This window comes from Phyllostomus discolor, chromosome 12 (assembly GCF_004126475.2).
Source record: "Phyllostomus discolor isolate MPI-MPIP mPhyDis1 chromosome 12, mPhyDis1.pri.v3, whole genome shotgun sequence".
Taxonomy (NCBI): domain Eukaryota; kingdom Metazoa; phylum Chordata; class Mammalia; order Chiroptera; family Phyllostomidae; genus Phyllostomus; species Phyllostomus discolor.
In genome coordinates, this window is record NC_040914.2 from 61,757,742 (window position 1) to 61,771,668 (window position 13,927).

General features: G+C 38.0%; 1 protein-coding gene and 1 non-coding gene across 2 annotated transcripts in view; one reads left to right on the plus strand and one right to left on the minus strand.

Moving 5' to 3' along the window:
* Positions 1 to 732: 732 nt before the first annotated feature.
* On the minus strand, positions 733 to 840 carry LOC114488471. Its single transcript, XR_003683787.1, has one exon. It is a non-coding gene; the product is annotated as a U6 spliceosomal RNA (small nuclear RNA).
* A 3,787-nt stretch (positions 841 to 4,627) lies between these two features.
* The window catches only part of LOC114515504 (cytochrome b5 type B), a 28,010-nt gene continuing 18,710 nt past the window's right edge, over positions 4,628 to 13,927 (plus strand). The window contains exon 1 of the mRNA XM_028534778.2: positions 4,628 to 4,906. Coding sequence (XP_028390579.1) covers positions 4,745 to 4,906 — 162 coding nt within the window. The 5' untranslated portion in view covers positions 4,628 to 4,744. The remainder of the gene's footprint in view (positions 4,907 to 13,927) is intronic.

Here is a 13,927-nt window from a genome sequence, read left to right on the forward strand (position 1 = left end):
AGCTACAAAATAAAAAAAGATTCAAATAAATACAGTAGTACAAGTATACAGTGTTTGCACACTGTAAAACAAAAGGTCGTTAAGATATTTATTCTTTATAAATTCTATAGAAATTAACAGGCTGATTATTAAAAAATAACCTTTTATTTTGGGATAATTCTAAGTTTACAGAAAAATTATAAAAATAGTACAGTTCTTGTATACCTCTCACTCAGCTTCCCATATGTTAACATTTTACATATACTAGAGTACATTTGTCAAAACTAAGAAATCAAAATGGTACATTACCGTTACTTTATCTGGATCTAATCCAGGATATTACATTGCATTCACTTGTTGTGTCTCCTTAGTCTACTTGAGACAATTGACAATTTCTCAGTGTTGCCTTTTTTGTTTGTTTAAAATGAGTGTGACTGTTTTGAGGAATACTGGTCAGGTGTTTTGTAGAATGTCCCTCATGTTTTTCTCATGTGTAGACAGGGGTTATGAGTTATTGAGGAGGCATACCAGAGAGGTGAAGTGTCCTCCTTATCACATACCAGGGGGTACATGCTATCAACATGATTTATCTCTGGTTATGTAACCTTGATCACTTGGTTTAACAAGCTGGGTTTTTTCTTTATTACAATGAAAAATTACAGTTTTGCTACTGAGGCCACACATTGCATCTTGACTCATATTGTTTCTTCCGAGCTAATCAAAGGGTGTGAGGCTGCCCACCAGGGCACTGCACAAAATATGGAATGCTTCACGAATTTGCGAGTCATCCTTGTAATGGGGATCATGCTAATCTTTTCTGCATTGTTTCAATTTTAGTATATATGCTGCCAAAGTGAGCACTCAACAAGTTGATTTTTAAATTTATGTGGAAATACAAAGGGTCTAGAATAGCAGAAACAATTCTGAAAGGTAAGAGCAAAGCTGAAGGATCTACATCACCTGACTTCAAGCTTTACTATAAAGCAATAGTAATCAAGACAGTGTGACATTGTCATAAGGACAGACAAATCACTGGAACAGAAGAGAAAGTTCAGAAAAAGACCCACACTTACATGGTCAATAAATTTTAAACAAAGACATAAAAAGAATTCAATGGGGAATCATGCTTTCATCAAATGGTGTTAGAACAAATGGGTATCCACTTAGAAAGCTGCCTAACTTTGCCAGTTTGTGAGTGGTAGGGACAGGATTCCAAGCTACACTTTCTGGCTAATGTGTTAGAAATTTCTAATATGAATTTATAATCACTGCATATAGGCTACAATATTTTTCTGAATCAAATTCAATTTGAGGCCATACTTTTCAAAAATGTCAATGTCATGAAGGAAAAAGAAAGGCTGATGAAATGGACCTTATTAAAGGAGACGGAGGACACAGGACACATAAACAAGTGCATTGCATGATTCTGGACTGGATCCTGGATCACAAAGACACATCAAACGTTCAAAAAGGACATTATTCTCATAACTGGAAAGTGATATGGACAGCATGTTAGGTAATAGTTTTGTGTAAATGTTAAATTCCCTGAATTTAAAAATTATACCGGGGTTATGTAAGAGCATTTTTTTTATTCTTAGGAGATACAGAATTATTTTGAGGTGAAGGGTCATGATGACTGGAACTTATTCTGAAATGACTTAACATTATTAACAACAATAATAAACATAAATCAAAGAAGTCAAATATGGAAAAGTATTAACAATTGATGAATCTAAATTAGAATTATACAGGAGTTCATTGTATTATTCTTTCCATTTAACCTGTTTGAAATTCTATTGTACAACAGAAATTTAAATATTAATTAAAAAACACTTTAATCTGACCCTAATTCCACTGACCATGATTGTGACAAATTCAGTCTCAGGCATTTATGGGGGTGTTCTCCTCACCCCCAGGGTTTTATATAGTACAAAACATTCAGGAAGGGCCCTCAAGCTTTCAGCCCACATTGGTCACTGAAAGGTCTATTGTATTGCAGAGCTGACAAGCCTCCACACTAGGGCTCAAGCGCATCTGCTGGCTGGGAGCCCTGGTACCGAGGGTCCAATTTTCCTGCACGCACCACGCAGTCCTCCCCCTCAAAGGCCCTGTCACCTGCTAAGGTCCCTTTGAGGAAGCTTGTGGCATCACTATTACTGGAGGAACCCCACCTACTTTTCTCTTGGAAAAGCCCCCTTTTGCTTTTGTGGTATTCCATGTGTATTACCTCCTCCTCCTGTTGCTGAGTGGTTGGTCCAGGCTATCCTCTTAGGGTTTTGAAAAACACAATTGGACTCAGTTTCCTACAGGTGAAGGTAGAAAAAGAAATGCTGTGTAATTTTACTAATACATTGCATGCACAAAAAATACATTGCATTGCATATCTAACATGCTTCAAAAAAACACCTCAGTGTTTTGTGGGTTTTTTTTCGTGTCTTAAAACAATGTTTTAGTATTTCTCATGATTCTGTGGGTTGACTGAGCAGTACTGCTGATTTAGCCTTACTCACTCATGTGTTTGCATTCAGCTGAAAAATTGATTAAGGGGTGGGCTCAGCTGAGACAGCATTTAAATGGCTGACTCCTTAATCCCAGGCTTCTTTGCAGCATCATGATCTTGGGGTAATGTCCTAAGATGGTGGAGATGGAAACTTCAAGGCCTCTTGAGGTCTAGACTTTGTAATTTGTGCAGCACCACTCATGCTACAATCTCTTGATGAAAGGAACAAGGCAAGCCAAGAGCCAAGTTGAGGAAGAGACTGTATGTCTGGAAAGTAGGGAATATACCCTTTTAACATAGTCTCTTGGGGGGACTCATACACACCGGAGGTAAGTGTTACTTAACAAATATGTGTTCAGAGCTGTTTCTCATTGTATTTGGTACAAGTCTGTATTTGTAGCACTGAGATTTATGTACTGCATATGTAAATGTTTTTGTTTATTTCAGAGGGCTTTTTTTGTTTTGTCGCCTTTCTATCCCTAGAGCTTATCACACCACTTGTGACTCAGTAAATGTTCAGTAAATATCTCTAGAATGAATGCAGATATTTGAATCTAGAATTTGTGGAATATACTAAGAATCATTTGGGCTTCCTGTTATAGTTTCAATCTAATTAGAGAGGTAAATGTGGAAAGTTATGATTTTAAATACAGAGGGGTTTCCTGAAACAGTACCATGCTTAGGTAGTATAAGATGATGGAACCACTGGAGCTCAGAGTGGTAGGAGAGTTGGTGAAAAAGGAAGAATTTGAGCAGGAGCTTGAAAGGTGAGTAGGCATGGGAAGGAAGAGGGTATCGTAAGTGGATAGGCCTGGTATGACCACAGATGTGAGTTTATTACCAGCAGGTTTAGGAGTCAGTGGCTGGTGCACAAGGCTTATAAAAGGGAATAGTGTAAACCAGTAGTCAAAAAACTTGGGGATGGATTGTGGAGAGCCTGGGGGAGTGATTTGATGAAACTATTTCACCACGATCTATTTGTCTGTTGTAATGGCCATTAAAATGATTAGCTCACAACACTGCACATTAACAATATTTGGAATTCCAAAATGCTAGGGACCTCCAGCCTGTGACAGTTAAGGCAATCTCTATTTTAGAGAACGTAGAAATGAACTTAGTGTAGATATGTTCTGATCACCAAATAATTCACTTAAAAATCAATCTGCCCTCCAGTTTTATTGGGATATAATTGACACATAACAAAATCAGGTACTTAGTAGCAGCAGAAACTTGGCATATTCCACACTCTACCCCTTACCCCTGTCCCAAGGCTTCAGGCCAGCCAGCACACCTTTTCTAACACTGCCTTTTCATCGACGTATTGACTGCTATGTGCCAAGAGCTCTACAGACACCCTCTCTTATTTAATTAGCCACATTTTTCTATAACAGTGATTTTCAACCTTTTCATCTCATGGCACACATAAACTAATTACTAAAATTCTGCAGCACACCAAAAAAAGTACTGTATTTTTTGCAATCTGACAAAAAAAAGGTATAATTTTGATTCATTCACACCGGATGGCTATTGTTGTTTTGCCATTTTTTTTTCATTTGACAATCTAAGGGAAAAGAGGTCAGTGCCTCTGATGAAATAGTCAGCTCTTGAATGTTTTAAAAATTCTTGTGGCACACGGGTTGAAAATCTGTGCTCTATACCGTATAAGTTTGCATGCCCATTTGACTGGTGAGGAAACTGACCCTTAAAAGTGGGGATTCATCAGGTCCCATGCAAAATAAAAAGATGTACACCTGGGGCTAGAATGCAGGCCGCACAGGCGGTGGGGAAATTGAGCTCATCGCGACTCAAGAGTAACCCATGGCGAAGAGAAGAGGAAGGGAAAAATGGAGACTCGGCCCCTTCTTTCAGGACTTTGCAGGTCTGCACGCCAGTGAAGGGGAACCCTCAATTGTGTGACACCTGTCAATACGTCTCCACTAGGCGCCTTTCCAAAATCACGGTATCTAATTGGCGAGATGGGAGAGGATGGACGATTCTGATTGGCTAGGTGGACCTCGAACGAGGCTTACGTCCTGAGGAACTGGCGAGGAGTAGGCGGGACTTGAAACTGAATCCCTCGTCTCATTGGTAAAAAGAAAATGAACCAGGAACTATTCGGAAGCATGATTGGCTGTTGCCAGGATTCCCTCCAACGGCCTTATGGGTCCTGGTTACGGAAGCCGGGGAAGGCTGAGACCCGTGTCTACCTCAAGGAATTAGCCGCGAAATTCTGGGTAGCGGTATAGAAGAGGCGTCTCAGGCCTAATGGCGACTGTGGGCGCTAGCGGCAACGATGGGAAGGGGCAAGGGCTGGAGACCCCCGTCACCTATTTCCGTTTGGAGGAGGTAGCGCAGCGTAATACCTCGAAGGAGACGTGGCTGGTGATCCACGGGCGAGTTTACGATATCACCCGATTCCTTAATGAGGTGGGGTGAGGTGGGGACCCGGAGGTGGGCAGCCCCTTGGAGCAGGAGGGTGAGGGGTGGTCGGGCCCGGAAAGGCTGCGAGGGGTGTGTGTTAGGAGGGAAATAACGTCTGGCTGAGGGCGATCAAGCCTACGAAAGGGGCCACAACTGTGAGAGGGAAACTGGGGTGGGGGTTACGGATGCCTAAATTCTGGTGCTTTTAAATAATACCCTGTATCCGTTATGTATTGGTCGCTTACTGTGTGCTAGGTTGAACACTGAGCCATTATGATCTCCATTTTAGAGAAAGGATAACTGAGTCTCAGAGACTGAGGACTCTCAAGATCACACACTTAACATTCTAGAGTCATTCCAACCTAGTTTTGAAGGGCTCCAAACCTCTGCTCTTTCCACTCTGCCTTCGGAAGTAATTAATGCCTTTTTTTTTTTTCGTTTTCTTTGTAAGAAACTGGGACTCACCCTCTCCCCCATTATGCTGCGTTTATTTTTTTTCTAATTTGCGTTCACCTTGAGGTTAGAGGGTCATAAGTTAATCTTTCTTCTACCATTGACTTAGGTTCTGTCATCGTTTAAATCGTTAAGGTGTTATATTAGACTTCATTACATAAGTTATCTTTGAGGCCATGGTACAACTGAGTGATTTTTTTTTCAATTTAAAGAAACAGGAGAGACATTAATTTGTTTAAACAACTTGACTGAGGTGTAATTTGCATTCAATTAAGTGTGCTCACTAAGCCGTACAGTTTGATGAATTTTGACAATGTATTCACTCAGGTGATCACAACCTCTTTCCGCCACTATAAAGTTCCCTCTTGTGCATTTGCAGTCATTCTTTCCACCCCTAATCCTTGAAGGTTTTATATGTTTATATATAAATGTTTATTATATATTATGTATTGGTTTGTACTATTTTATTTTGAGTAATATTGATAGATTAATAACCTTGTGGTTAAGTCCTTGGAAATATTTGTATATTGTAACTGAGAAAAGAATTTTCCTCCTATTCTTTCTCTGAAGCAAATACTCGTATATAAATACATAAAAGATATAAAAATATTTTTTTCTATTAATTTGGAGTCTAGGGCAGAATTCTCTACATCCTGAATCATAAATCTATAAAAACTTCTAAAATGTAAAGTTTCCCAAAAAAGACATTGTTTTTAAATCTTCCTAGAGGCCAATAAGTTAGCATCATGAAGTATAGTAACTTCTTGCATTTGTATAATGTATGACATTTTATGTTTTTAAAAGTACTTTTCCGTTATTTCATCCTCAATATAACTAGCTGAGAGTGCCTTGGATGGTTGTGATCCTTTTTTTAACAGGGCTACAAGAAACAGGTTCAGAGAGATTTTGGTCATACAGTTGATTAGTGAGTGGAAGAGTCTGGTTTAGGTAGATTTTGTCTACATGGATTTCTTCAGATTTAGATTTCTCTTGTCTCCGTGGTAGTACTTCAGAATTCTAGCCTTAGCTGTGTCCTTTGGTGTATGCCTGCCTCTTAAATAAGTTTCAGTTGTGGGTTGCAGCATGTTAAAGCATAGTTCATAATGGGTAGGTAAAAATGTTTTTCTTTGGTGGTTTTATTGCCCCCAGATTTCTCAGGAACATTCAGTGCTCTTAGGGGACATTAATTCAGTCTGGAGTCGTGGTTGCTAACCTGGTTTACTACATGCTGATGGAGCCAGCAACATCACAGGTGTGCCAAAAGCTTCCCTTGAAACTTGAGCTGCAGATCTTTACCTGCAGTTAGCCATTTGATTTACCTGTTCTGTAGTTTCTGCCCTGTTTTCTTATTAGTTCCAAGCCTATTGATTCATTCACTCTCATTCACATATTATGTGTGTGCTATGTGCCTGGTACTGTTCTAGGTGCTGCAGATACCACGAAGGATAATTAAATGCATGCCCTCATGGAGACTGCAATCTATGAGAAGATGACAATAATTAGAGTAAAAAACTAAAATATATGCTATGTTAGGTAGTGGTAAGTGCTAAGAAGAAAAATAAAGCAGAGAAGAGGACTGTAGGTGTGTTTGGGGTGAGGGTATGAGGATGATGTGTTGAAATTTTAGGTATGCTGGCCAGAGGTGGCCTTATAAAGATGACTCGAGTAAAGGCCAGAAGTTAAGGGAGCTAGCCATGTGGATATCTGCTGGAAGAGCATTTTTGGCAGAGGGAGCAAGGTCAAAGGCCTTGAAGTAGGAATATGTGTGGTGTGCTTGAGGAATAGTGTGGAAGGTCGTGGTGGCTGTATTGCAGTAGATGAGTTCATCATGATCAAGGGATAGCAGATCAAGTTGTAAAATAAACTTTGCAGATTTTAGAAAGGATTTTGACTTTTGTTCTGAGAAGGGAAACCACAGTGGAGCTAAGGAGTGGCATGAGGTGATTTAGTGGTTTAATAGTATTATCAGATTGCACTGTTGAGAAGAAACTGCAGGAGGGCAAGGGCAGGACTGAGGAGCCCAGTGTAGTCAGGAGGCTAAGCAAGATATGGTGTGGCTTGGTCCAGGGTGGTGAGAAGTGTCAGGTTTTGAATGTGTTGTGATGGTGGAGCCAATAGGATTTAATGGTGCATTGGATTTAAGGAGTGAGAGAAAAAGAGTCAAGGATGACACCAAAGATTTTGGCCTGCAGGTCTGGAAGAATAGGGTTTCTATTAGTTGGGGAAGATTTAAGGAATTAGGTTTGTTTTACCACCAACTTCTTTCACATTTTAAACATAATTTGGAAGGATTGGATTTGTGATGTAGGGTAATTAGAACAGTTACCAGTTTTCTGGAACTCGGGTTAATTTTTTTTTTTAATTTTTGAATATGTCATACAGTATACAGTGAAAAGCCTTCCCTTCTACCTAAAGTTGATTAATAGTGTTTGTATATCTTTCTGGAGTTTTGTTTTGTATATATAAGCGAAAGTGAACATATTCCCTCCCACTGTTTTTTAACACACAAGGTACTGTACACATTGGTCTGTGCCTTGCTTATTTACTTAACTGTACACTGAGAAAGGGGTGGGAGGACAGCAAGAGAGAGAAAGAGAAAGAGAGAGAGACATCAAACCTTCCATATGCACCCTCAAACCCACAACCTAGGTATGTGCTCTGACCAGGAATCGAACCAGCGATCTTTTAGTGTATGGGATGATGCTCCAACCAAGCCACCTGGCCAGGGCTGGGTGTATAGCCCTGTATAATCTCACCTGTATAATCATTATCCCAATTAATACATAGAACATTTCTATGACCTTTGCCCTCATACAACCATTGATACGATTTCTTACACTAGAAAACTACATACACTCTTTTGTGTCTGGCGTCTTTTGCTTAAGATATCTGTTTTACATGTTTTTTCTATGTATCAGCAATTTGTTCCTGTTTTTTGCTTTGTATTTCATTGTATAATATTCTAAAATTTATTTATTAACCTATTTATTAACATTTGAGTTGTTTTCATTATTTTGGCTATTATGAATAAAGCTGCTCTGAACTTTCATGTGCAAATTTTTGTTTGGATATATGTTTTCATTCCTCTTATGTAAATATCTAGGTATGAGATTGCTGGGTCATTTTTTTTTTAACTTTTTAAGCAACAGCTAGACCTTTCTCCAAAATGTCTACATTATTTACACTCCCACCAGTATATATGAGTTTTCCAGTTTCTCCACATCATCATCATTGACACATGGTATTTTTCATTTTACTTTTAGCCATTCTGGTGTTCCTAGTGGGTGTGTACTGGCATATAATTAGGGTTTTAACTTGCATTTTGCTGATGACTAATAATGTTAAGTATCTTCACATGCTGATTGGCCATTTGTGTGTCTTTGTGAGGTGTCTGTTTAGTCTTGCCCATTTTTTCATTGGGTTGTTTGTTTTTTTATTGACTTCAAAGTGTTCTTTGTATATTCTAGATGCAAGTCCTTTCAGATACATGTATTGTAAATATATTCTCCCAATCTGTATTTTGCCTTTTCACTTTCTGAACAGTATCTTTTGAAGAGAATTTTGGTGAATTGTATATGTGAAATAAAATTCTAGCCCTAGCCAAGGAGCTCAGTTAATTTGAGCATTGTCCCTATACATCATGGTTGCAGGTTCAAGCCCTGGTCAGGGCACATGCAGGAGGCAACCAATGGATGCAGGGATAAGTGGAACAACAAATCGATGTTTCTCTCTCTCCTCCCTCCTTCCCTCCCCCTTCATCTCTCTCTCTGTTAAAAAAAAAAATTAAAAAAGAGTTCTAAAGCCTGGATGCTAGCTTTGGGTTTTATGTCTGGTTCAGTTTCCTACTTTACCACTTAATAGTTTTGTAAACTTGGGCAAATAAGCTCTGTAAAGGCCCCACCCATCTATAAGATGGAGATAATAGTACCCACTTCACAGGGTTGTTGGGAGAGCTAATTTAATTAATGCATATAAAGACTTATCTTGGTTCCTGGTATAAAGAGCTCTGTATCCCTGGCTGGGTAGCTCAGTTGGTTGGAGTGTTGTCCCGATACACCAGGGTTGCAGGTTCGATCCCTAGTCAGAGCACATACAACAGTTAACCAACAAGTGCATCAATAAGTGGAACCAACAAATCAACAAATTGATGTTTTTCTGTCTCCTTTCTTTTTTCTCTAAAATCAATCAATAAATTTTTAAAAAAGCTCCTTAAAAACAAAGAGCTCAGTAAAAGTTAGTGGTTATTTTTATTATTAATAAAATATATTTCCCTGCAGCATCTTTTGAGTGCTTACTAAGTAGTAGATGCTGTGAAGATTTAAAGGTGAATTAGCTGCCTTGGATATGCAGGGAGGGTGAGATCTGTGCACAAGTAATTGTCATGCAAGGTAGAGGGTGGACTTGCCTCCCGAAAGACTGGGAATGCGGGCTGTTCGGTGTAGCCCTAGAATAATCCTGAAAGTGTCAGAGCTTGACTAGTAACAATTCTTACTGATTTCACCAAGGCTGATCAAAAGAAAGTGCAATTTTACCTATCTTGTGGAATTAACAAATCTATAGAAAGAGTTCTATTTTTCCTTGAGCAGTCCCCAGTGATCAGTACTAGGGAAGGCTAGGAATAAGAGTAAGATGTGTGAAATTTAACTTCCAGTACTGTCCTGGTGAGAGGCCTGATCAACAAATTTATTTTTATTTTTATTTTATTTTTTGTATGTAGGCAGGCATGGGTGAGCACATGCCAGAGAGGGAGAGAGGACAGGTGGGAAGGAAAGAGGGCAGAGTGCTCCCTAGATTTAACTGTTTCAGGTGCCATGCTCTGTTCTGGAATATAGCCGTTAAGAAGACAACCATGGTCCCTGTTCTTATGGAACTTACAGTCTAGTGGGGGAAGAAAGACATTAAATAGATAACTGTAATTGTGATAAGTAAATACCATGAAGGTGTGTAAGGAATTGTGAAAATGTATAGCAATGGGATCTGATGTGGTGGGAATAAGGGTGTTAAGTTATGTTTGGACCTGCAGACCCAAACTTCAGACCCTGGGCAGTGGTAACTTTGCATAGGTGACACCCTTGTTTTACTAGGCTCTTTATAATCCAAATACCTATGAACCTGCACCATTTCTTCCTGTTCACCACCCAGGTTTATCATCTCTCTCTGCCCTGTCAGACTTTTTTAGGAAGTGGTTTTTGTCCTCTCCAAAATTTTAACCTCCATATCTTAACTTTGATGAGGTATTCTACTAACCTGGCTAAAGGTCCTTTTCATCACTTGGCCTAATTTTGCAGCTTCTGCAATCTTGCTTCATGTTTCTAGATTACATTTGCAAGTCATGTGTCTTTAGCCTATCTCTATCATTACATTTTTATTACATTATTATGGCATTTCCACCCACAGAAAATTTGTGTTTTTTCCCAGCAAGATTTTTATTCTGAACTGTCATTCTTCACATTATCTTTTCTGCCCATCTGTCTCCTATCCCTTCTACAAAATTAGTAATCTAGAGGTATATTTTCTATTAGTAATCTGTCCTCTTTTTTTCTATATTAAAACATAAATTTTCTGTCCTCTTTTCCTTAATTAATACCTAGTAAATGAAAAGGAAAATTTCAAAATGCTTCCCCTGATCCATACCACACATTCTTTGGACAGTTGGACTAACTAAAATCTTTCACAAGAGGATATTACAAAATTTCCTTTTTGTCTGTAAAGTATTTCACTTGAGCTCTGGCCAGGTAGTGCAGTTGGTTAGAGCATTGTCCTGATATGCCAAGGTTGCAGTTCAATCCCCAGTTAGGACACATGCAAGAAACAACCAGTGAATGCATAAATAAGTGGAACAACAAACAAATTGATGTCTCTTCCTCTGCTTCCCACCTGTCTCTCACTCCCCCTCACTCCCTCCCCTTTCTCTCTCTAAAAATCAAGAAATAAGAATTTGGAAGCTCTCTACTCAATGAACAAGCTCATATAGGCGTTGTCAGTACCCCACCCAGACTCCATAGGCAGCTTCCCAAGCTCATGGCCAGATTACTCATTGCCAGCACCTGAAAAAAAAATTTATTTCATTTGATTATTGCTTGACTGAAATAGAAATGAATTGGTCACAGTCATTATTTCATTTCTTCTGAGAGTTTATGATCTTGGTTACACACAGTTTATTGGGAACATTTTAAATTTGTAATACTGTGTAATTGCTTATGTTATATGAGCTGAGGCAAGGTCCATTAGTCTTAAAACACAAAGGCTATCCAGGTCGAAAGGATCTTTTTTGCAAAATCATAATGAATTATATTAAAAGCAAAACAGGTCATAGAGAAAAATGGGAAATATGTACTGCCTTACATCAGGTTTCTTTAATAAAAATAAAGAGTAATTTTTGATTGTTCAATAGATTTGAGTAGTGTAGGCAACCAGCTTAGATTACTAATGATAACCCCCAAATTCCTTTGATCTTATTTGTTTTGTTTTGCTATAAGTCAGACAAAAGCAAATTTTTGCCTTATATTAATTATAGGTATGTAAACCCAGCTTTATTCTTTTATTATTGTGGTAAAATACATGTAATGTAAAATTTGCCATTTTAACTGTTATTAAAATGAACTGTACAATTCAGTGGCATTAATTACATTCACAATGTTGTGTAACTAACACCATTATGTAGTTCTGAAACTTGTTCATGATCCCAAACAGAAAACTCTGTAACTACTAAGTAATAATTCCCCCTTCATTGCTCTCCCCAAGCCTCCTGGTAACTGCTAATCTACTTTGGGTCTTGATGAATTTGCCTATTCTAGGTACCTCATTTAAGTAGAATAATACAATATTTGTCCTTTTGTCTGCTTTTTTCACTTAGCACATGTGTTTGTTTATGTTTTTTATGGTTATGTATACTATGGTTATGGTTATACATACGGTTATGTATAACAAATTTTACTGTTTTAACCATTTTAAGTGTACAATTTAGTGACATTAAGTACAGTCACATCGTTGTGCAACCATCACCACCATTCACCTCTAGAACTTTTTGTCATCCCAAACTGAAACTCTCTTACACCCATTGAACAGTAGTGCTGCATTGCCCCTCAGTTTATTCATACTCTGTTTGTAGACACTAGCTTGTTTCAAGTTTAGGGTCATAGTGAATAATGCTGCAATGATCATATGTGTGTGCAGAAGTATATATATCTATAGATATTTTTCTTGGGTATATACTTAGAAATTCCACTTGATTTGTTGAATTTAAAATTTATTGAGGAATTGTACAGTCATGTGCAGTTGTAAGAAATAATAGATTCCTTGTACCTTTTATTCATTTTCCCCCAATAGTAACATTTTGCAAAATTAGTACAATATCGCAACCAGGATATTGCCATTGATATAATCCACAGATCTTTTTTTAAAAACTATTTTTTATAATCCACAGATCTTATTCTAATTTTCTAGTTTTACTTTCTACATTTGTTTTTAAAAGAGAAAACAGGATGGTTTGATTTGTAGAGTCTAGAGTCATTTGTTTTTTGTTACAGTTCTCAACATGCAAATTACATCTACCTTTTGCTACAGAAATGGCACTCTGCCACTTCTCTGGAACATTTAATCCAGGACAGAGTTATTCTCAGGCAACCCTTATCTATGTATCTGTCAGCCATTACCCTTTCTTCCTTCTTATAAAGACACATAAGCTCTTATCCAGAATAACTGGATCTTTAGTTCAATTGAGTGGCCATATACAGTACAGAACTATTGATTTTTTTTTTCAGTGCACTTGTTACATTCTGTACTCCAAATCAAGAACCTCTGATTGTTTAACCCATCTTTTGTCATCCTGAAGGCACTCGGGAATCCAGCAGTATCTCAGGGTCTCTAATTTCTCCTGGACAAGTGTTAAGAGATTTAGGTTTGCAAAGTCTGTCCTTAGCCATGAGTAGTCACTCTGGGAAAAAAAAAAAGTTTAAAGTTTTGACACATTTGTTCCTGATATCATTCTGTAGGCTCAAAAACAACAATTTAGGGAGATTCGTTCTGCTTATCCATAGTTTCTAAATTTTCATTAATGAAAATTATTGCGTTATAGAGGAAGTTATAAGAATAGCAGCTACATAAATTTTATAGGGGGTTTGCATCTCAAGAAAACAAGAATCTACAGTAGTTAGAACTCAGGCTGGATTATACATCATAATTAGTTATAATTGACAATGTTTGTTCCAAAGATTGAATTTTTGCTAAGTTTTTGTGTTTTATGTATTATCATTAGCTTGAATTTTCCTGTTTCTCTGCCTTTTATTTCTGTGGTCACCAGAAAGCAATTTTAAAAGATTTTTAAAAAATAGCTCTTTCCCTGTATGTCACCTAGCACACAATCCTCATTTCCTCTAGTTTCAAACACAAAGTTGAGCCCAGCTCAGATGAGAAGGATCCTTGCTACATGCCCACCAACACATGCATTCTCCTTTTAATTCTGAGAGGCTCCAGCTCAAACAAAAGTTACAAGGTTATGGGCTACTCCAAGTCCTCAACAGAGATAATCCCTACTTGGTCTTCAAAAAAATAGAGGTCTGTAATTCTTTTATT